General features: G+C 47.3%; 1 protein-coding gene across 4 annotated transcripts in view; it reads left to right on the plus strand.

Annotated features, from left to right (window-relative positions):
- NTRK3 (neurotrophic receptor tyrosine kinase 3) overlaps positions 1–24881 on the plus strand; it is a 386931-nt gene that overhangs the window by 315174 nt on the left and 46876 nt on the right. For all 4 annotated transcript variants that reach the window (XM_058736651.1, XM_058736645.1, XM_058736646.1 and 1 more), the window contains exons 13-15: positions 4319–4449; positions 13683–13855; positions 16925–17168. In XM_058736651.1, the coding sequence (XP_058592634.1) occupies positions 4319–4449; positions 13683–13855; positions 16925–17168 (548 nt within the window). The remainder of the gene's footprint in view (positions 1–4318; positions 4450–13682; positions 13856–16924; positions 17169–24881) is intronic.

The raw sequence follows: 24881 nt of genomic DNA on the forward strand, positions 1-24881 counted from the left end.
TGTTCCCACGGCCTGGGCCGTGCGTCCCTCTCCCTCCTCCTCCCCTGCCAGTGTCCCAGCGTCTGAGCCTTGTGACCCAGACTCTGCTGGGCCAGCCAGCCAGGCAGTAAAAGGAGATTGATGCCCTCTCCTCCTAGGAGAATCCATCACTTTTTGGCATTCGGGTCAAATGGCTTCACCAGAGGCAGCTCTGAGCAGCACTGTGTGAGCTAAAAATAAGCACAAAAAGGGGCCCAAACAGACACGAGGACGTCAGAAATGGGAATGGCTCACTCCAGCCATCCCCAGGGCCCGAGCAGCGCCCTCTCCTCCCACACTCTTCCCATCCCACCCCTCCTCCCCTGAGCCTCTGGGAAGGTGCACCTTCCTTTTGCCTTGGGTGATAGAGTCCAGGATGAGCAGGGTAAGAGGAGTCAGATAGGGTTGGAAGAAGGGAAGGTGGAGGGGCGACGTTCTGTGGACCAGATGATCTTGGTGGCCATGAAGTAGGGTAGGATGGAAGAAAGGTGTGGACGGAACGTGAGCTGGGGAGCCATATGAAGGAGGAAGTCCTTCCTTGGCCACTCTCTGGCCTTGTGAACTTTAAGAAGCTGCCCCTGCTTCCATTTTGCCATCCGTGAATGGGGCACAATAGCCCTTGTCTCCGGTGCTTATCATCAGAATTGAATTTGACCAAAGAGTAGGATTGGCCATCGATTAATTTCCCTTTGCCCTACTTCTTCCAACTTAGGTGTGGGGTGGGGGGCAGCTGCTCGGATGGTGTTGTGGAGTCTTGAGTCTTGTTGGCTCATGGGGCTGTCCACACGGAAGTGATTTGCCTTATGCATTTGGCCCAAACCCAGCCTCTCTCTGCTGAAGCCTCCAGGTGTCTTGTGGAACTTCTTACCACCATGGCTGGTGGTGGGGAGGAGGGGGGAGGGTGTTCTCTCCTGGGGGAGGATTTATGGTGGAATGGAATCTGTTTTTATTTTCCATTCCTCCCGTTGCCCTTTCTAGATCTCCCCTCCCCCTTTGTGGACAAAGCTCAGGTACTACTCTCAAAATACTTCTCCCTGAAGACAACTAGAGTGAGCCAGGCCTGTTTTATTCTGAGCCACTGGGTGTTTCCAAGTCTTTGGAAAAGATCTGTTTGCAGATTTGGGGAAGACACTTGGGTCCGTGGGAGGCTTCTGCTTCATGCTTGCAATAACGTGCTTACCTTCCCCCCTGCCCCCCCATGACTGTGCAAGGCCCATGGCTGTTAATGCTGCCCCCTCCCGTGGTTGGGGCTCCATAGCTGCTGCCACACTCTCAAGTCCTGGGATGTGGAGGGAGGGTTGACAAACGGTCCCCTCTTTGCCGCCTCCACCTGACTTGCCCGAACCTTTCAGGGCCTGTGATTCTTGCTGCCGAGGGAGGGAGAGGAGGGAGCGGGCTCCGAGACTCGGAAGCCGAACACCAGAGCCCGCTCTCTGTGGAGCTCCTCCGTCCTTCCGTTTTCATCCTGTTCCCAGCTACCGTGAGTGAGGAGAGCTCGCAGGGCTGGTGAGGTGGCCCAGCCCGGAGCTGGACCAAGGGACCCAGAAATTTATATACTGTTAGCTTTGCCTTTATGGGGGTGTGTCCGGAACATAAAGAGGCGAGAGAGGCATGATCACCATCACATGCATGAGTAGTTGAGGCCCCGAGGGGGACCTTGATGCAGCCCAGGCTGCACAGCTCGGCGGGGAGGAGGGGCCTCTGGCAAGTCCAGGCTTGCAGGCCTTCGGATGGTGAAAAATGGATACAGCATTTGTGGACACATGACTGTCTGTTAAGAGCTGGCCAATTCCTCCCCTTCCCATGCCCTCCTGTTCCAGTGGTTCTCGAAGTGGGGTGCCCGGACCAGCAACGTCAGCATTACTCAGGAACTTACTAGAAAGGCAAATTCTTAGGCCCCGACCTAGACCTAGCAAATGGGAATCTCTGGGAGAAGGACCCAGCCATTTGCTCTAACGAGCCTTCTAGATGATTCTGTGGCAGCTCAGGTTTGAGAACAACACTGCCCTCTTACAGTGCCGAGGGAGGCTGGGGTCTGGGGTGGGGTCTGGGGCCAAAGGGAGCTTGTCCCTAGTGGTTTGGCCACTCTGGCCTGTCCTGATGCTCTGGATTCTAGTCCCGTCTCAGCCGTGAGCTGGGGACTCCTGACTTGTCCCTTGTTTCTCCTGCTTGTAAAATAATATCCATAATGATGCAGCACTTACGAAGACTTAAGGAATTACAAACCTTCATACGCAATGGCTCATGTAGTAGGTAAGTGGAACTTGTGTTACCTTTCCACACCCATTTTATAGATAAGGAAACTGAGTCCTAACATGCTTTGTGAGGCGCCTAAGCCCATACTGTGTGGAGGATCCAGGTCTCGATCCAGGTGCCCCTGACCTCTCTTTCCTTACCAGTCCTTGCGATGTTCAGAAGTGCAGACGTGGCCTTATAAAGCTGCCTTCCCAGCCCATTTCCGCTCCGCGGCCACGCCAGGATGCTCACCTTGCAGGACCCCGTGCGTCATCACTAGTCACCCGGGAATGATTATGCCGTGATGAGCAGATGGCCTCCCCCGAGACAGGTCCTGACCTCCCATTTTGTCTCAGTGGGAGACTCTTTAGCCTTCCCCTTCAAGGCCGACAAATACCACTCCTCAGAGGCTAAGAAATAGCAACAGAGGGTGTAAAGAAGGGAACCAATTTTTAATTCCCTTGTTGCGAAGACTGGGGCAAAGCCCTGCAGAGCACGGCAGCCACCTGGCAGTCACGTGGCCCGTGAGGAGCGGCCACCAGCCGCCGGGAGCCTGCAGCTCTGTCTTGCGGGGGAGGAGAGAAAAATGCTCTGTAAATGCTTCCTCCCACAGATCCGCGGGTCATCTGGGACACCGTGGGGAGACCAAGAATTCTGATAGCAAAAAACAAAACAAAAACAAAAACAAAGAGGTTTGTATAGTCTATTCTGAAAGGAATTCCCAAGCCAACCAAAACACTAAGCAAAGCCTTGCAGCCACCCTCGTCTGTTCCTGTCACATGTGTCCTCGCTCATGGGGACAGTCTGCCATAGTCCTCTGTCTTCGGTTTTCAGTTTGTGACAAGGTCATTTGAGACAATCCTCTTTCCTGGCTCTGCAATGCTCTTTGTAGTGTTAATACAGATGTTTAGTGGGCTTCTGCCTGTTGCACAGTTAAGGGGAAGGTCAGTGAGCAAACCTCTGGCTTGTGCCTTACATCACTAGCCCCCTGCTCGTTCTATTCCTTCGTAGCATTCTTTCCAAGTAGATGGGACGGCTGAGGTGATATCTCTGCTTTCTCCTGGCAGATGGACTTAGCCTGCTGAATTAGTGGAGGGGGTCGCGGCTGTTCTCTGCCTGGACCGTGGTTCTGGGACAGTCTCTGGATTTGGCTTTCATGATCTCATTGGTCTTCCAGGGGAGAGGGATTTGTCAAGTAAAGGCTTCCCCCAGATAATTTTAGCTGCCACAGAGTCATCTCTATCACAAACCAGGCACCGTGCTAGGATTGTCACAGCCATTCTTGTATAACAAGAATCGTGTGTGTGCGCACGTGTGCGCGTGCGCACGCACACACACACACACACACACACACACACACACACACATTGTCCCAGGTGCCGGGCCAAACTCTTCAAATGGATTATCTCATATCTTTACAAGACTTCAACAAGAAAGGTATTGGTGTTAATCCCATTTTATAGATGAGGACATTGAGGCACTGGGATGAAATAACTTCCCCAAGCCCAAAAAACGAGCAAGGAGGTGGAGTCAGGATTCAAACCTGATTTTGAACACCCCAGAGACCTCACGATTCCAAGTGCGGTCCAAGGGCCCACAGCACACAGGTTACCTGAGGGTTTGTTAGAAGTGCAGATTCTCAGAGCTACTGACTGAATCAGAATGTGCACTATGCCCAGGGGATTCCTGTGACATGAGAGTAGCTGTTGAGACTGATCTATATGTGTGTATATCACACACACACACACACACACACACACACACACACACACTCTCCAACAACTCTAGCTAGTTGTACCAGAATCCTGTGCTTTAGCTACTGTTGATTCTGTTTTCCAGCTCAGGCAGCTGTTAGACAGGTTTGGGGTGGGTCAGGGACAGAGGTGAGATTTGGTTCTGCGTCAGACTGAAACCACAACATGATGCCCATTGTCATGCCCGAGTTGGGGTTCCTGGCCGCGTCTGCCTCTCCCTGGCTGTGGACCCAGAAGTAGAACCCCCTGCTGTCATGAGGACAGGTGCCTAGGACTGATCAGCTGCTCTCCCCTCTGTCCCCCTCCTACAGATGTGCAGCACATTAAGAGGAGGGACATCGTGTTGAAGCGGGAACTGGGTGAGGGAGCCTTTGGCAAGGTCTTCCTGGCTGAGTGCTACAACCTCAGCCCGACCAAGGACAAGATGCTCGTGGCCGTGAAGGTAAATCCCAGAGCTCTGCGGGCCCCGGGAAGGAGGAGGGGGTGCTGGGGGCCGGGGAGCAGGCGGGAGAGGCTCGCTCCATTCCTGGTGTGAAGGGGCATTCTTCATCCATTGTAATCAGGGGCCCTTGCTCTAAGGGCAGCGAGATTTCCGTTGGATCCACACCAACCTCCTCTGACTTTGCAAGTCAAGAACTACGGCACCTAAGGGGGCTGTGCCTGAGGCGCAGCTAGAGGAGCATGTTGGCCTGTGAAAGGGCCTGGGTCCCCATCCTTATCCCCAGCTGGCCCTCCTCCCTCCTCAGTGACCTCAACAGGATGTGTTGTCCGTGCCTGGAGAGTCACTTGACGTTTCTCAGGAATAGAATTGAGTGAAGGGTGGGCGGCTGAAGGAGAATCTGGGAGCCCCCGGTCAAGGGCAGCAGACGTCACTGGGAATAGAAGGAGAAGAGTGGGGAAGGACCAGCTACTAACTAAGCACAGGGAGACTAGTGAGTGAACCCGGAAAAATTTCTTATACCCCCACGCATGTGATCCGGGTTCAGACCCCCGAGGGTAACTGCCTCCTGGCAGGTACTTAGATGGACCCAGGAACCACAGGACTTTTGTCTTGCTGGGCCACCAGTGCAGGCGCTGAATTGTGTGGGGTGGTAGAGAAGAGACTTACCACCAGTTCCCCACCCCCGCACTCAGCCTGCAGAGAACAGCTTCTCCTATAAATCAGTGCTAAACAAATCTTTGAACATGATTTGTACGGACAAGGGCCAAGTAGGTGTCAGGAGCCCTGCTCTGGAGCGTGGACTGACCTCCATGGGTGCCACAGGAAGGCCTCTGAGAGGAGGGTGAATTCTGCCTGGTGTCCTGGGCTGAGAGCAAGAGATACCACCGCCCCCCCCATGAGGACTCTCACTGGGACCTCAAAAGGGTCCCGCCCTTAGCACTGAGGGCTCCAACCAAACCACTCACAATGACAGTTCCATGCTTCTGTGACTTTGGGGTCTGTATATTCACAGTCTTGTGTGTCTGCATATTGCCTGTCCACGGAGGGCAGATGGCCTCCACAGATGCTCTGCAGCCCCCAGGGATAGCCGGGGAGTCAGAGAGCCTGAGGGAGACCCCACCCTGCCACTGATTAGCTGTGCAACCCTCACACAAGACACTTAACATCTTCAGCCCTCAGTTTCTTTATCTGTACAATGGGAAATATAATATCCTTCCTTAAAAGCATTGGTGATGAAATCACACAACATAGTAAAATTGTTCATCCATTGTTTGGGACATAGTAAATGCTCAATAAAGAGTACTTGCTACTGGTTTTTATTATCACCATCATTCTCAATGTTGCTCTTATTGAATGTGCTTAGACACATGACATATGGCCTTCCAAGCTTACACTGACCAGCTAGAATAGGGGGTCTAAACCTTTTCTCTAAAAGGGCCAGATAATAAATATTTTAGGCTTTGAGAGCCATATGCTACCTGTTACAACTGCGCTCTCTCTCTCTCTCTCTCTCTCTCTCTCTCTCTCTCTCTCTCCACACACACACACACACACACACACACACACACACACACACACATATCTATTAGAAAAAATATATGTATATTTCACAAAAGTAGCCATTGTCTGCTGACCAAGGAGGATCTGGAAAATAAATAAGGAACTAGAGTATATTTTCTGTGAAGGCTAATCATTATTATTGCTAGACTGCCTGAGAATAAACTTGTTCAGTGTACCTCCATAGACGCAGGATGGTCAGATAAGCAAGAAAGTCTTTAAACAGCTTGGACCAGGGGAGTGGAAAGATTTCTAATTTTGTCTCCAAACAAGGATTCTGCACTGCTCTGAAACTTTTAATTTATCGGGAGACACTAATCCACTGGGCATTCCAATATCCGTCTGAGGACTGGTAAATGAAATGGACATTTTTGTGCTTTGAGCAGGAAATGAAATGATGGCCCCAAACCTTGGGAAACGTTCCTCACTGAGTGGTCAGGCGTTAAAGGACAGTACCCGGATTGGATGATGCAGAAAATGTGTTTCTGTGTTCATCTTTTTAAGATGGTTTTCTTCTCTCCTTGGGTCTGGGAATGTGGAGGAGACGAGTGCCCCAGGATTTTACAACATTTGCAGCCCAGGGGATCCACCCAGACTCCAGCCCCTGGAGAAGACACTCATTTACTCTAGAGAACGGTCGAGAAATGGTGTTTCCTGTTTCTCATCCTCTTTAGATTTTACTGCTTTGTGCAGGCTCCTTCCTCTTGAGGCTGTTCTCATATTGGTGCAGGGTAATTGTGGACTTTGAGGGAACACATCTGAGTATAACCCAAGGTTAGGTTTTCCCCAAATTGTGGTTTTAAATCAATTGGCAAGAATCTTTTGCCCGGTGGTTGCAACAGGGGAGACGGAGCAGACATCACAGCCTCTGTTCTGAAGATGCTTGTAGTCTGCTGGGGAGACAAAAGAAGACCCAAGAAAGAAGGAGAGCAGGGCAAGACAGAGCGCAATTTGTGCATAAGGGTAGTGTAAGACTGATAATATGTGGTTTATATTTTTAAATAGGTGGTGCCGCTTTTAAATAGTCATTTGACAGAGAATACATGTGTTCAAAAGATCTCAAAGAGTCTCTTCTGATGGCCAATAGCTGATAAGAATATGAGAAAGGTGTCCAACCTAATTAATCATCAGAAAAATGCAAGTTGGCCATATTGAGATACCAGTGAACACCAAGCAGAATGACAACATAGTGGTGACAATACCAAGTGCTAGTGGGAAGGCGCAGCAGTATGATCATTTTGAAAAAGTTTGGTCTTCTAGAACATTAGCATACTGTGTGACCTAGCACTGCTACTTCTAGACCTGTACCCATTATCTATCTATCTATCTATCTATCTATCTATCTATCTATCTATCACCTATCTTTCTATCATCTATCTACCTATCATCTGTCTATCATCTATGTATCCATCCATCCACCTATCTATCTATCTATCTATCTATCTATCTATCCATTCATCTATCATCTATCATCTATCCATTCATCTGCTATCTTTCTATCTATCCATCTATCTATCATCTACCTATCATCTATCTATCTTTCTGTCTATCCGTCTATCTATCATCTATCTACCATTATCCTCTCTCATCTTTCTATCATCTATCATCTAATCTATCAATCATCTATCCATCCATCCACCCACCTATTTGTCTATCTATCTATCTATCTATATATATATCATCTAGCTAGCTATGTATCATATATATATGATACATAGCTAGCTAGATGATATAAGTGGAATTATATATATATAAAATATATATTTATATATATATTTATTTATATATTTATATATATAATATAAATATAAATATATATAAATATAAATATATAATATAAATATAATATATAATATAAATATATATTTATTTATATATATATATAATTCCACTTATTTCAAGTTTAAAAAACAAGTAAAACTGAACTCTAGTGGTAAAGGGTTTATATTTAGATAGTCACAAGTATTTTACAAAAGCCAAGACTGTGGACTGCATAAGTCAGTGTAGTGGTTACCTTTGGGGTGAGAGAAGGAATACTGGAGGGGCGGGGCATGCAGTGGGAGCCCTTCTGGGGTGTTGGCAATATTTAATTTTTTCCTTACATCGAGGAAACACTGGTATTAGTTTTGTAATAATTCAGTGTGCTATAAAAGACTTTTCTTTCTTTTTTTTTTTAAAATTTTTTTTTAACGTTTATTTTTGAGACAGAGAGAGACGGAACATGAACGGGGGAGGGGCAGAGAGAGAGGGAGACACAGAATCTGAAACAGGCTCCAGGCTCTGAGCGGTCAGCACAGAGCCCGACACGGGGCTCGAACTCACAGACTGCAAGATCATGACCTGAGCCGAAGTCGGCCGCCCAACCGACTGAGCCACCCAGGCGCCCCAAAAGACTTCTCTTTCAAAGATTGATCTTATTCCTAAAAATATGCCCCATTTGTTCATGCCATAAATATTTATTGAACACTTACTATGTGCCTGGCACTGAATGAGGCCCTGGAGATGAAAGAGGAGAGGGGACGCACAGGCCTCTGTAGCTCACGTCTCTGAATTCTAGCACAGTAGAGCCCAGAAGGGAAGTTTCCAGAAGAAGAGGAGGGCATGTGCAGAATGATGACAGCAGCATCTCACAGAGAATGCTGATTATGGTGCTCACGATATGCTGGGCCCTGCTCTTAGTAATGTGTGCGGGTGAAGGTTTGTTCTCACGGCCTCCAGAAGCATTAGGCATCACCGCTATCCCCATTTCACAGAAGTGGACACTGAGGCACACAGAGAGAGGTCAAGCAGTTTGCCTAAGGACCCGCAGTGGATCGATGGTGGGGCCACCTCAGATCCAGGCAGGCCTTCTCCTTCTCAGATGAGGGGATGAGCCCCTCGTCACTGCTTTTCCTGGTTCCCTGTGTCTCTCCATGCTCTGTCCCGGGGGAGTCTCCCCATTGCTCCAAGTCATGAATTCTTGTGTTTTAATCTAGTGTAGCACTTGTCCTGTCTGTGGAGGCTTTTGTTTTAACTTCAATGAACCACATAATCGACTTCCGAGATACCTAATTAGTTCACGGTTTTGTTGTTATCTGAATTTTATTTCTCCCTCTTTTGGTGGCATACCTTCTTGGTTTTGTTTTTTTTTTTTTTTGAAATAATTATTTCTTCACTCTCTTTGAGCATTTACTTATTTTAACATCGCTATCAGCCTATTCCTATGAAATTAATTTTATGTGCAGGAAATTCATGTTGTGGTTATTGACGGTTTTAATCATTTGGATCTAATAATCTGTTTCTTCCAGTTTGTCTGAACGCCAGCTCTTGAGTTCCCTTTAGTTTGGAGAGTTGTTTTGTTTTTGTTTGGGGCAATCATGATTTCCAGTTTCAGTTAGTTTGCACTGGAATAGGCACTTAAAACATTTTTAGTGCAGAATCTCAGATTTTTACTATTTTCCCAATTTCTTACAAACACAGGTTTTCCTCTTATTCTTAACACTTTCTAAACACCGACCTTTAGTAGGCTTCTCTAAAGTCTTCATCTCAGGCTCCATAAAAACAGCCAACACTTTGTACTCATATTTCATTGCTTTCTATGACGTTTCATTACATTAAGCAATGACATTAACAGATGGATCATAAATGATTTGGGGAAACAATCAGACAGAAGTATCTGTCTGAGTATCCAATTAGCAGTGAGTATTCAGGGCATAATAGATGCCAGTCAGGATGTTCCTCGGAGGGTAATGGACAGCACCAGTGATTTGGCCAGTCATGTGGATATAACTTGGTGGAGAGTTTTTCTGGCCAAAAGAACAGCATGTGCAAGGGGCCTGAAGCAGGTAAAAGTTTGGTGGGTACAAAGGACAGAAAGACCAATGAGACTGAAGTGTAATGAATAAAGGGGAAGAGGGTATGGGAGGAAATGAGGCAGAGAGAGATGGGGAGACCTGACGTCTGGAGCCTATCAACTGGCTTAAGGGGTTTGGATTTTATCCTGAAAACAGCAGGAAGCCAATGGCCAGTTTTAAGCTAAGAAGACAGATGAGCGAAGGGCATCCATGTCTGTAATAACTACCCATCTTCCTCTCTCATAAAATCGTTTGAGAGTGTCAGCAAGAAGTGACTGCGGATTTTCAGACTAAGAGAAAGATGATTTTTGTACTTAAAAAGTGTTAATTGACGTGTGCGTGTTTGAATATTAAAAGTTTGGACGTTTAGAAATGCGTGCATCCCCGCACATATTAAATGGGTTTCGGTGTGCGAATGAAATATGAAACCAAACACTTTGAACTATCCCTCCGCGCCACCCCCACCCCCCTGTAAGAGAAAAGGAAACTGGAAGGCGGCAGCCCTGAGGCTGGACCAGAAGAGGATGTTAAATGACCTTGACAGAGTTGGGAGCTACTGAGAAGTTCGAGTGTTCTTGCCGTCAGGATGGCTTCCCTTCCATGTGACCAAGGGGCCCCAGTGGGACCCAGGCCTGGGGCGGGGGGGGGGGGGGGGTGGGGAACGTGAGAGATGGCACACTTAGAGAGGAAGATCAGAAAGTGTGTTGTCCTCAAATTTTGGGGGGACAAGAAAGGAGACAAGTTAGGGGGCAAATTCCAGATCTCTTTGTTCTACGGATACTGCTCAAAGGACCTAGGTAGGAGCCACCTCGGCTTCAGAGACCCGTCGGTGAGACCCAACTCCCTGCAATAATGGTTGGCAGCCGTGATGAGCACCAGTTCTGCCCCCGGCGCTCACCAGTGCCACTGACTGGTGATCCACTTTGAGGTTTCCCAGCCCCGAGGAAGGGGTTGGGTGTGTGGATGCCCCTGAACAGTGCAGGAGAGTCTCTGAGCTGGTTTTCCTCCTCATTAGTCTCCTCCTGTCATCTCTGTCCCAGATGCATCTATCCCTAGGGGTTGGGGCCATGTGCATCCCTGGACCCCAGATACCAAACCCGACTTTTTGCCAGTTACATAGGAACTTCAGGTTGGACCCAGGAACCGGAAATCCCAGTGTGAAGGCAGAGAGGGAACTGGCAGCAGAGAAAGGCTGTGGCGAGACTAGGAGACAGTGGTTGCTTTGTGCCCCGTCTCCCAAATGAGGAGCCTCTGTCCTCCTGGCAGTGTAGGGTGCCAGGCTTGGGGATGCTGGCTGGCATTGCTTGAGAGCTGAGAATGGAAATATCCCGTGACTGCCATTGGTGTCCAGACGGTGCAAGAGAATGATTTACAGAGATGGAGAGAGGCCATTTGGCTGGCCCCAAATTTGATCTACTTTTCCTTCTCGTAAATCCAGCATTCACATAAATCTTTGTAGTCCTCTATCCCACCCATGCTGGGTTCCTCTTTTTCTCCCCCCTCTTATTCTTCATGAAAATAAATAAATCACCAGCAGTCATCTTCTGCCCATGGCCCAGCTCAGGAGCTGGGTCACCAAGAGGACCCTGTCTCACCATGACCCTGCCTTCTTCCACCCATAGCAAAAAGGCTTTGTAAATGCCATTGTTACTGCTGGACGTGGGCACACAGCAGCCTACTCCTTCATTACTGGGTAGCTTCCCTGAGAAGGCAGCCAGAGCAGAAGAGGAGCGCACATGAGATCAGAGGCGGCAAAGTCAGCGATGGACTGGACCGCCCACCTTTCTTCCGGTCTGGGTCTGCACCACCAGCTCAGCATCCTTGTGGGGCCTGGTCCCTCTACCATCAGGCCACATTCTCGCCTTTCCTGGCCTTCTCCTCTGCCCTTTCACACTGTTTAACTTCTGTGCCCACTGTTCCCTTGGGGACATACCTAGTGACCGATTCATCTGGTAAGTTAATCCAGCAGGTGCACTGCACAGGAAAGTATCCTGGGCTCCAGATTCAAGCTATGGCTTCTTGGCATGGTCTTTGGCAAGTCACTTCCCCATTCTAGACCTCAGTTTCCTGACCTGTCACGTGGGAAAGCTACACTGGGTCAATTCCAACATTTCTGTCAATAGTAGAATCGTTTACTCAAACACGTTTTTGGTGAAAGCTCCGAATTTTGAAAAGAATGAAAGGTGGTATTGGTTGAAGTTGGAGTGGATTTGACCTCTGGCTGAGAGACCGCGGCTAGAGGCACTGCCACTGAACCCTGGGGGTCAAGAGGGGCTGAGGTCCTTTTTAACTGTACGCCTCTGTCATTTCAGATGTGTGAATGTGGACTGACTCCCAGACAGGGCTGGGCCTCAGTTTCTCCCAACTCTAGAAAGGAGCAGGTGGAAGCTGGTGATGTTTAGGGCCCTTCTGGTGCCGAGTCCATCATCAGTAATGTGTGCTAATGACTGATGAGGTCTGATGGGCCCCCTAGATATGAGGCTTGCATATTCATGTTCCCACAGCGCTGTCAGCCTAGGCAGCCCTGTGGATTTCAGTTAACGGGCATTGCGGTGGCTGGAGAAAGACCTCGCTGGGGCCGCGGGGGAGAGGGTGGGGGGGCTTTTGGTGGTACCACGGTCTACGGGGGAGCGCAGTCTGCCTAAATCACCAAAAAGGCCACATGCTTGGCAGAGAGGATGCAAACCCATCTCATGCCAGTCTGGATTTCACTAATCTGAACATAGTGTGCATACTTCACCCTCCCCCCCTCATTGCCTCATGTTGTGTCCCGTGAGGTTACTAAACCGTGTTGGCTGAAGGAAGTGGGTGTTGTTTGGCCCCATTTGCCTTCTGAGCTTGTAGGGAAGTTGAGGAAGCCCAAAGAAATGTGTGCGCACACCTGCCCAGGCCGTGTCTCCTGCAGGAAGGGGCCCTCTCCTTCATTGGTCATGCTCCTCTGGCCTAACATGGCTGCATCCCCGTGGCAGTGCCCTGTCCACGATCCCTCGATGTGCTCAGCGTCTTCCACGTCAGTCTCACGGTCCCCTTCTCGTACTGGAGCCACCACACTCCTACCTGACACCCCTCCTGGCCATTGCTTGCCCATTTATCTTCCTGGGCCCTGGGGCAGGTCTGATGCCTCCTGCTCTTCCTGGGTTCTCCCTCCCCACAGGGGCTACATCGTGGCATTTTAGTGGCCAGCGGATGCCCACCTCCCCATCCCGCCCTGGGACTTGGAGGGACTTCACCCCATTCTGGTCCTGAGTGGACCCGGAGGCTGCTTCCTGTTCACTGCCTTCCCCATAGCTGCAGCCCCACTCACTCTCCAGTGCCTCCTTCACCTTCCTACTAGGAGGACACAGGCGCCTTCTAGAAGCCAACACGTTCATGTTTCTCTGCAAATACGTACTCCTTCACCATCTAAACTCAAGGAGTAGAAAGAACAAGGAGACTTTATTATGTTGTCTGCCTGATTTCTGGTAGGCTCTGGGCAAAGGCTAATTTATAGAGTTCAAGCAATGGGGCGGTGGTTTTCCCACTGTTTCTTTTAGCTGTGGGACCATTTCTTGAAGGAAGCCTTAGGGGAAGAGACCTTTGTCAGATTTTCCACCTCCACAGCTCCCTCCCTCTGCCATTCACACCAGCCTTCGGGGGGAGTGTAGGGCTCTGAGATGAACATGAATTGAAATCACTGGCTGGTGGATGGGAGACGGGGTCAAAAAGTTGGTTTCTGTTTCATGAGAGATGACATGATTTGTTGTGAACCCGCAGTCTTTATTATGGGCACGTTTATTCCCATGAGGGGAACAGACAGGCCCTGGTCCTCCGGTTGCTGAAAAGCATGTCATGCATTGTTTCCAGGCCCTGAAGGATCCCACCCTGGCTGCCCGGAAGGATTTCCAGAGGGAGGCTGAGTTGCTCACCAATCTGCAGCACGAGCATATTGTCAAATTCTACGGTGTGTGTGGCGATGGTGACCCGCTCATCATGGTCTTTGAGTACATGAAGCACGGAGACCTCAACAAGTTCCTCAGGTAAGCAAGGACTGCGGTCCCCACCCCTAGTCCCCCTACCCAGCTCCGCTGAACCCCCGTACTTCACCTGGAGTGAGAAGTTACCCCCACTTAAGTCTGGGGATTAGAAATGAGGCGTAGCTGTTCATTCTTCCATACCATCTCCTGAGGAGCAAGCTTCAGACCTCCGTCACTGATTTCTGGTGGGTAACATTGAGGGGGCTGTGACAAGGGAGTATTTTCTTCCTGATCACAAAGTAGACTGGCCACAAGAGAAGGCTCTGGAAAGAGTCCAAGGAGGGAGCCCTACCAGCCTGTAACTCTCAGCTTAGAGACTCTAGAACCACCCTTTCTCCTGATTCTCTGAATAGCTTTCTCACTTTGTGCCTTACATTTCTTAGTGCCGCAAAGTAGAGCTAATTACACCCCTCCTGGAAAACTTCGTGGTGGAGACATTTTTCATGATGAATAAGAAGGCCCAAGGTTACAAGCTCATCAGGAGGCCGTGATGGTTGAAAAAGAACAGCAGATTTTCCTTGGATAAATTTATAACTGTGCTATCCAGTACCTTGGGTATATATGGACATTTGAATTCAAATTTACACTACTTAAATAGAATTCAAAAATTCATTTGCTTGGTCGCACTAGCCACATTTCAAGTACTCAGTAGTCACATGTGGCCAGTGGCTACCATGTTAGACAGTGTAGTATATGATATTTTTATGAATAAAAAGTTCAATGGGATGGCACTATTCTAGAAAGATCGGATTTGTTGTAAGAGGGTTTCCCCAAACCTGGATCTAGATCATCTGGATTTTGAGGTCCTCTTGAGGGAACTGGTAAGAGAATGGAACCCCAGCCAGAAGTTCTGGATGGGGTTGCAGGGGTTGGAAGTTCTGGTGGGGGGCAGACTCTATCTTCCCCAGGGAGGACAGCTTCTCACCACTAGAGCAGAGTTAACACTCTTCAGCTTCCTACATCTGCCATTTCCAAGTAGTGCCCAGATGTGGAGGGGGCAGCCATGTGTGAGGATCTGTGGAATTCAGGGTCCCAGGAAGCAGGTTTGAACAATCAGGCCCTAGACACTTAGGGTGTGGTCTAAGCCACCTTTGAACTCCATTGAATCCCATGGCCCATAGTGACATTTTCAGAATTCGAATGTAAGTAATAGAACACTGTGGCTACTCACCAAAAACTGATGAGCATGTCCTTGAAGTGAGACATTCCTTGGGTGCTGGTTTTAAGGGGGAATAGAAAGGGCCTGTAGCAGATAATGAACTTTTCTTATGAGCTGGATTTCCAAAAAATGGCCCCTGAGGAGTGGAAAGTATCTGTAGGGTGTTTGGAACCTCCTGAACTTGGATTTTCACAGCGAAATTTATTCCTCTCTTGGAGAACTCAGCCCTTATCATAAGACAGACCCGGGTTCGCATCCTGAATTTGTCAGATCTTACCCATGTAACGTAGAGCAAGTTCTTAAACCTTAATTCTCTTTCCTAGGAAACAAGACTGTTAATAACTGCTTCAGACGTTTGCTGTTATGAGTACTGAATGATTATATTTGTATACTACTTGGATGAGTTTTCCATATAGCTGGGTTTTCAGTCAGTGAGAGCTACTATTAAATTATTACAATTACCATTTTATCAAAACTGTGAACCAGTCCCTAACACAGGCAGTGCTGTTTCTCGGTATTGAGGATCTTTAGGCTGTGCTTGCACCCCCTGGAATGGTCAGAGGGACATGCTCCATTTTCCACCGAGCCCTCACCACAGATTCAGCGGTGCCTTTAGCCCCATGTGCCACACACAGGGCTACAGAGAGCTCCTGGTGCCTCTGTGTGCCACTGTCATTCCCAATATAAGGGAAGAGGGAGAAAAAGAGGCTAGAAAGCAGTTGGTGGCTCTAAGGGGCAGGCTGCAGTGTCCTCTCCTGGTAGACAGGAGTGCAGGCTTGCTGGCGGATGCCCCTTCCTTGTGAGCTGATGCCGTAGCTCTCTTTTGGAGGGGTGAAGTAGGCAGATCCCACAGGAGACAGTAAAATGAATGTGTTCATATTTAATGACTCCTTTCAGTGGAAATTGGAGAAGCAGTAAAACAGGCCGAGGCCTCTCTGTATACCAGGGCTCCTTGGTCCACAACTTCATAAATAAGGGCTCTGGGTATGGTTACGGCTCATTGGGCTTTCTGGAAAAAAGAGTGAATACTGAAAGTGACTGATATGACAAGGCAAGGCATTAGGATAACAAATCCGGGCCTTAATTTGGGATGGAGGGGCAACCGAGGCTTCAGAGGCCTTGGCTTCAGGGTCATAGGGTCTCTCCAACCGGCTCTGCCACCAACAAAAGTTACCCAGTCCTAGGCAGCGTGGTGGTCAGGGTAGGAATGTGGACTCAAGACCCCTGCTAATCAACAGTGTGGACTGCCCACTGGCAGCATCAGCACTGTGAACTTGTGGGAAATGCAAATACTCAAGCTCCACCTAGCCAATCAGAATCATAGGGGGAGAAGCCCAGGGTTCTGTTCAGCTGGCCCTCTGGATGATGCTTCCTGAAGTTTAAAGCTCTCTGGAGCCACACACCGACTGGTTTCAGTCGGCCTCCTGATTACCCATAAGGCCACTGCAGCACTACTGTGACTTTGGCCAGGTGATCTGATCATTTTGTGCCTCAGTTTCTTTATCTCAAAATTGGAATGGGAGGATTAAGTAAATTAATAGATGTAAGGTCCTTAAAGCAGTGCTTGGAACAGTAAGGGCTCTGTAAGCGTTAGCTATTGTTTTTTTTTTAACGATTCTGTAGTAGATATCTAGAACCCAGGAAACTCCTGAATAGCATTAAGATGTTTAAAAGAGTAGATGTATTTCCTGATCCATTAGAGTATGTCTGCATCATCTTAGCTGGGAACCTGGTTGTACTCATATCCACACTCACATGATGTAATATTGGGTAGATAAGACTAGGCAATAAGTAGGCTAGGAGAGATTTTATCCATGTCTGTGGTGTATTCCAGAGATCATGGCATCCAGAAGACTACTCCCCTTGATCTCCTGAATTCTCCTGTCCCCTGTCTTCTCTCCCACCCTTCACAGGGCCCATGGGCCAGATGCTATGATCCTTGTGGACGGGCAGCCACGCCAGGCGAAAGGCGAGCTGGGGCTCTCCCAAATGCTCCACATCGCCAGTCAGATTGCCTCAGGCATGGTGTACCTGGCCTCCCAGCACTTTGTGCACCGGGACCTGGCCACCAGGAATTGCCTGGTTGGAGCCAATCTGCTGGTGAAGATCGGGGACTTCGGCATGTCCAGAGATGTCTACAGCACCGATTACTACAGGGTAAGGTGGCTTTTCCAGCTGCAGGACTCAGCATCAGAACTAGCACCTCGCTCACATGTCTTTGTCATTGTCCATTAACCCTGTCACTCGAGAGAACACACATGCGCACCGGTGCCCAGACATACACGCAATGGTCATCCTTTGGCCACTTCTGCTTCTTGACATACCTGTGTATTATTCTCTCGATAGCTCACGCCTCCCTTCCCCTTGGACATTTAGCTCAAATATATTCTTCCGTTGCAATGACATATGCATCGTGTTCTTACTTGCATCAATACTCATTCTTCATGCAAACGGACCCATACGTATATGTGTATGCCCAAATGCACACATATTCAAGCTCAACTTGGTACTACATTTTAACATCTTCCACCTCAGTCCCTGATCCAGCCTTACCCACAACACATTTTATTCTCTGAAATTATCTGGTGACTGGGTAGGCTTATCTTGCCTTCAAAGGCAGATCTTAATGAGAAGTCAGAACCCAAAGTAAAGTAGCAAAAATCGTTAATGAGGTGCTAAGCACGATCACCCCAATGATTTAGGAAAGAGGAAGCAAGAAAGCATGTTATTGTTGCCAACTTTTGAGAGAGATGCAGGTTGGTTTTAACAAAAAGCTTTCTGATTGTGAGAGGAGATATCACGTTCAATTTTACTTCTATACGTTAATAGGTATCTTATTTTTCTCCCAGAATTATTTTCTCCCTTAGTCTTTGGAAATCCCCTTCTAATGGATTTGAGTGGTTTTGACAGTGTTTTTATTGCCAGGGAAAGGACAAGTGGGCATGAGTGTCATTGACCCTGAAAGAGGGAAACATGGGTGCAGTCTGAGATGCAAAGATAGGGTGATTTCTGAAAAACGATCGGAAGGCACATGCCTCACGAGATACATAAATTTTACTTCAGGGACATCGAATGGGTGAAGAGTTTGGATAGGTGGCATAAGAGAAGGGTGGGACAAACTTCTGGAGGTCAAGAGGCATGGCAGCCATTGTAGGGAATGAATGTAGGGAATGAACAATCATATTATGAGTCGAAGAGCTCAGATATGATTGTCCTGTCAGCCTAGGCATGATGGACGAGGAGGTGGGGAGTTTGGGGGTGGCATATACAGATCAGTTCTATCTGGATGCTCCTGGTGGCTTTGCCTAAACAACATTGCCCAAGACATTAAAACTGATCACTCGAGACACTTCATTTTAGCCAGGGCCTGAAGAAAAATGAAATATTTAAGAAATGCCCTTTGTGGTTAGAAGTGATTTGTTCATGGTACAACCAAAGCATGGCAGATGATATACCATCAGGAGAGAATATGAGGCAAAGAAGACCAAAGGGCTTCTGGGAAGGTAGTATATCTGAGCAAGCTGGGCCATATCTTGAGCCACCTGCCCTATCCAACATCCCCAGATATGGAGAAGGGAGTATAATGTAGCAGTAGCCACAGATGGATGGCCAGGGCAGACCTGCCAGGAAATACCAAAGCGGAGACTTTCTTTAACATCTAGACTAATTTTTTCACTCATTTCCAAGAGAGACATTGGTATCATTACTAAGGGCCATGAGCCATAGATTTCTTGAGTCTGGCTGGAGTTGGCACCATTTAATTGCTTTGCTTTCTGTGTAATGGGGTTTGCTGGCCTGTCTGGCTGAGCTCGGATTTATGTTGGTGTTGATAAAAGCAAGGGAAGGATCATCATTTTTCTGTGTGAGGCAGATGTGTGATTATGCCAATCTGTTCTCAGCTGGCTTTACCATGGTCTTGGGAAATAATATCTGACCAGAATGTGTGCAGACTCAGCTTTCAAGCTCACTTCAAGGAGTGCACTTACTATTTCTTGATTCTGATTCAGAAGAGTAAAGAAAAAAAAATCACCACTATCAGTCACCAAATGACACGGCTTTCCTCTTGCTTTAACGACTAAGAACTGATGCTCTTTACTCCTGGGAGAGCAACAAGGGGCAGATCCATCTCCTTTCTGTGGGCGCCAGGGCTGATTGGAATTTGAGGAAGGGAGAGTGAGGTGGAAAACGTCCACTCTCCAGGTATCTGCAATTGCTTTTTTCATGAGTTCTAAGCCAGGCATAAGCTGAGGCCAGCTGGCTTGAAAATGTATGTCTTTGGTCCCAAGGAGTATGAAATAAAAAAGAGAGTTATGGTAGTAAAAACAGTGCACCGCGGGAAAACTGCGCATCCCACTGATGGTGGGTAGATATTATACTCTCCATATTCCGGGAGCAGCCTGTATCGTGTCTTCATGTTCAGTTGCTCACGATGTCCTAAACGATGCACAGCTCCCCCGCCCTCACTTTCTGTAAAACAAAAGGCGGAAGTAGATTTCCCAGAGGTCACATCAGTAATGAACTTTGAAGTCTTGTTATCCATGTTGGAAGATACGAGGGTGACAAAGGTATTCTGCGTTGGGACCTAATCTTACCTAATGCCACCATTAGCAGCCATGGGACCCCAACACACTTCCCCTAAACTCTCTTTAATTTTCTTATTTTAAAAATGAGGACAAACATAGTCTCTTGCAGAGTTATTTTGGTGTTAAGCAAGTTAATTTGTGTAAAGAGCCTGGAATACACTACTTAATGGATAAACCATTGCTTATACTATCTTCCTTAGTCCCCCTTCATACCCAAGGCAGGAGAGCCACAGGGATAATCTGGTTTCCAGATGTAATTCTCAGGTCAGACAGGAGGGCCTCCTGACCACTGGAAAATAAACTGGGATCATGCAGCTGCCCCAGAGGAGTAGGGTTTTTAAGTTGACCACCTCTGGAAAATGTCCTTCCCAGGGTTTCGACTTCGATAGAAATACTGGATCATCAGTACTTGCCTGTTCCTCTGGTTAGTGTTTATATGGTCCTCTTAATCTTAGAGTGAAGTCCATGTTCAGGTGATTTACAAAACATTTCTTTTTGTTTGGTATACCAGCTGATGCTCTGGGGGGAATGCAGTGATTTATTATATAGCAAGAACACTGAAGGATTCTCTCAGCAAGCCGACATCCGGGACAAACTGGCACCTCTCTGCTACTGTAGGTTACGGAAATCTGTTGAGCCTAGGAGTTTGCTGGCTTCTTGTGCCTAATTCAGTTAAATGCAGATGATTCGAGCTTGTGTGTGTGTGTGTGTGTGTGTGTGTGTGTGTGTATACAGGTGCACACTCACATATACAAGTGTTCGTCTGCCCAGCGCAGATTCCATGATGTGTACACAAGAACAAAGAGAGATGGAGACAAGTTCCTCCTTACATTCTTTTTAAAACTTTTTAATTTCTTAAAACAAGAAGCACCATCTGGCTCATGTATGAGTGATACGCAAACGGTTTACAAAGGTGAGCTGCCTGATTTCCTATTACATATTTAGAAAGAGAAAACACACATGTCTGCAGCAGAGTGCCAGGACCATTTGTTCTGTCTTCTTAAGACTCTGCCCAGTGACAGATACCTTTCCCTCCTGTGGATCACTCACTCTACACTTCTGAGATGGCTTTTAAACTGGCTTGGACAGGGGTGGGGTTCTGGTGCCATCATACCTTTCTCAGGACATCAGACAACACTAAGGAGTCAGTGGTCGAATCTGGAATTAAAGAAAGTTTTGAGAGTCCTGAAGAGGAGGAATCTGGGATTCCAGAATAGAAATGTTTGCAGATGTTTTTATTTGTTGGGGGAGGTGATATGCTGAAATATGGGAAAAACAGGATCCGAAGGCCCAGTGCTCTGATCCTCCTTACCCAGAGGACCAGGAGAGGGCCTTCCTGTTCACCTGGCTGTCCTTTGTGCCTATGGATGAAGTCAGAATGGGGCTTCAGAGTTAGGCAAGAAGTAGATTAGGCCAGACCAAGAGTAGTCTGGACAGGCAAACAGATGCCCATCTAGGGGAGCTTAGTCTTTGCAGATGTTGTAGGGAATCCATTATCTAAGCATGTAGAATAAGTACCTGGGAACAATGTCCAGAGGACACAGGTGAGTGGTGGTCAGAGTCAAGGATGACCCCAAGTCAGAGTTGAGTCTTGGTAGGGGGTGGAGCCAAGTGTCCAGGAGATATGAGGGGAAGTATGCCAAAATGTTGGCAGAGACACATAAGGGGGACAGAAGGCATGTCTGGCATTTGATAACAAGGCACTGGGTTCTGAGTGAGAGATTCCAGATCAGGGTGCCTGGGAACCCCTGGGGAGGATGTCAACAGTAACCATTTGGATGTGGGAATAATCTAGAATAAACTGATTTGACTGGTAGAATATTTGATTTCGTGGATGCCATGGTGCCCCCATGGCAAGTGATGAAAAGTATAGGCTCTTGGGCCCACATTACCTGGTTTGCATCCCAGCTCCTATATTTCCAGGCTGGATAACCTTGGGCAAGGTATTTAATCTTTCAGCGTCCCCAACTGTAAAATGGGGCTACTAGTCCATATCATATGCATTTACTGTAAGGATTAAGACTTAATGAATATAAAGCTCTTGAGATAATAAATGTTAAATAAATATTAATTAGTGTTACTATTATTGGAGCTAAAATACAATGTCTTCCTAATCCCAAAATGGGCATTTTGAATAAGGCTTACCCAAGTGTATTAGTTAAGCTAGGCCACCTGCTATAGTGAATAGATGCAAATGTATATATATTGGTTCCCACACAAATAGAAGCCTGTTTGTAGGTCATATACCAGTATGAGCAGGTGAACTTGTTGGAGAAGTAGCCCTCCTTTGTGCAGTTGTTCAGGCTGCTGGAGCTCTACCCTCTTCTTTGTGTGGTGTCCTTGGTCACCATAGGCATCCATCCCCATTCCACAGCTGGAAGGGGGAAATGGACACGAAAGAATGCGTGTGGTTAATGGGTCTGATCTGGAAGAGGGGCCTGTCTCTTACGGCAAGAACCCAATCACATGCATGGTCTCATTGTTTGTAAGGGAGGCTGAGAAATGGAGTGTAACTGTGTTCTCAGGTAGAAGAGAAGAACGTGGGTGGTAGTGAGCAGCTGGCAATCTCTGCCACGTTATGGGTGAAGCAAAACTCCTTTCTCTTCCAACATTCCATTCTAATGGCATATCATTCCATATCTGATGATGTATCAGGAAGGTTGGCCCCACCTGCCATCTTGGTGCTTCCATTCATCCCCCCTGGAAAGCAAAAAAAAAGGCATACCAACAAGAAAACACTTTCAGTTGACTAGGTGGGGAAAGGGGGAATGTTCTAAATCAAAGGGAGTCCAAGTTAATTGAAAAGAAAATACATTCTCAAAGTTTTGTTGACTAATTAATTCGTTTTTTGTATTACGTGGAGAGAGGCCCTTAGATGGAAGCCAAATAGCTGGAAGTGTGTGGAGGAGGAGCCAGAGCTGTGAAAGAACTTGTAATTTACTTTTACCCTTAAAAACTAGTGATGGTGATTTAAGCCAGCTGACTTGCAGGATTACATAGAGACATCAATACCCCTTGCTCTTTGCTGGGGTTTTGGAAGGCTCACCCAGTATCTGGCACACCTCTTCCCTGCTCAGATGCTGAGTTCTGAGCCCTTTGAGACACAAAATCCAGACAGATGGAGATTATAATGTGCTCTTGTATCATGATAGAATAGTTGCAGATGGTGGCCTTGCTGGGCAACAACAATGAGCTTCCCCGTATTGAATTCCCAGTCTAGACTTTCTGTCCAGTCATGGCAGCCTGGGAATATTTCAGGCTTTGCTCTACTAGGGCAGAACTCTTGTGGCTCATTTCTGTTCTCTGTAGATAGACAGATGCCCATCAGAAGGGGGAAAGGATGTGGCCTGTATGCTGGCCCCCACCAATCAGAGAAGTTATTCCTCCCAAGGGGTGGGATGCAGGCTGGAGAGCGTTCCAGTTGTTACTCCAGTAGGTGTCCCCCTAGTTGGAAATCTGAAACAGCGCTAAAAGGATGGGTCTTTCACAACTGTTCATCCCCACCTAGGCAAGTGGCTGCCAACTGCCCTGAGTCTTAAGATCTTTCCTCCAAGGCCAAGAATATTGTGTCCTGACACCCTGCTTAACTGCCTGGAAGAGGATTAGTAGCTGGGAATACTGCTCCTTGAGGGACGTAGACCCATTTTGGAGAGGGCTTAGGCAGACTTGTCTCTGGGCTTTCGGCCATTAGGTTTTCCTTAGTAGGCCCAGGCACCATGGTAGGAAAATTGATTCTATCAGAAGATGAGCATCGCATCCAGGCGGCCCAGTGGCCAGAGCCCAGTTACGGGGCCTGATTGTTCCCTTGCTGTTTGTTGAATATCCTAATAATCTGTTACCCATATTCCTATTTATCTGGAGGAGAACTATGCTGGGGCAGGGAGAGGGGGAGTCTATATTCCATTCCTAAGGAAAGTGATGGTCCCATTTCTTTTTTTTTTTATTAAAATTTTTTTTAACGTTTTTAACGTTTATTCATCTTTGAGAGACAGAGAGAGAGACAGAGCATGAGTGGGGAAGGGGTGGAGAGAGGGAGACACAGAATCTGAAGCAAGCTCCAGGCTCTGAGCCGTCAGAACAGAGCCCAACATGGGGCTTGAACTCATGAGCTGCGAGATCATGACCTGAGCCAAAGTCAGACGCTCAACCAACTGAGCCACCCAGGTGCCCCCCATTTCCTTTTTTTATAGATACATTTTTATTTGGAGTAATTTTAGATTGACAGAAAAGTTGCAAAGATCATAAAGAGAGTTCCCATATGTATTTCACCCAGTTTTTCCTCCTGTTGTCCATGATACATGGCCAACATTTGTTAAAACTAAAAAAATTAACATCGATGCAAATTGTTAATGAAACTAAACTTTGAATTTTATCAATTTTCCCACTAATATCCTTTTTAATGTCCAAGGACCCACTCCAGAATACTGCACTGCACTTAGCCACGTTGTTCCTTAAACCAGTAGGACTTCTTGGTTGAAGTGGAGGTGAAGGGATCCACTACCTATTGTAGACTGTCTTCTTTGGATCTCTCTGCCCCAGGGCAATCCTTAATTCACCTTTCAGAGGCTCCAGAACTCCAGAGTTCCCTGTGTTCTGGAAGAGGGATAGGTGGGCTATAAGAGGTTCTTGAGGAACTCAACTTTATGAGCAACCTGTAATTCCAGACTCTTACAGGAATCTTTTGCAACTGTGCAGTCATTGGTCACTGTCTTTAGAGAGCATGCTGATAGGACTAGAGTTCACTAGCTTAGATTAGGAGGCTAAGGGAAGGCTTGGGACTCCTCATGTTCACAGCCCCTAAACTATGTGTATGTTCTTTTCTTTTGCCTTGGGAGAGGGTGCCCCATTCTAGCAGAGAGACATGGTTATAAGCAGACATCTGGGCATGCTCAGAGCTTTAGTTGGCCAGAACATCTGCTGTAGACATGGTGCCATGTTCTACACATCTTGAGCGAATTCTGAATACAACTTTAATGCTAAGTCCCATTAAGCTGCACAAAGCTACAGAAGGAATGAACACGGAGGAAGGTGTGGAGGATAGATGTATGCTGATTATAGGTATTATGACCTTGTTTCCTTGATTAAAGCCAATGGATTTGCACAGTAATTATACAAAAAATATCAGACATTTTGGAATCCAAGTTCGTTGAGGGACAGGACTGCTATTTAGGATATCTTGGTCTCAATGCCAGCTCTACGTCCAGTTAGAGGCTTTACTTTCATCTGTAAGTTCTGGGGTTTGGATCCTGGTTTTATGGTCTCTTTTAGGTTTTACTTTCTATGGGGC

This window comes from Neofelis nebulosa, chromosome 7 (genome assembly GCF_028018385.1).
Source record: "Neofelis nebulosa isolate mNeoNeb1 chromosome 7, mNeoNeb1.pri, whole genome shotgun sequence".
NCBI lineage: Eukaryota > Metazoa > Chordata > Mammalia > Carnivora > Felidae > Neofelis > Neofelis nebulosa.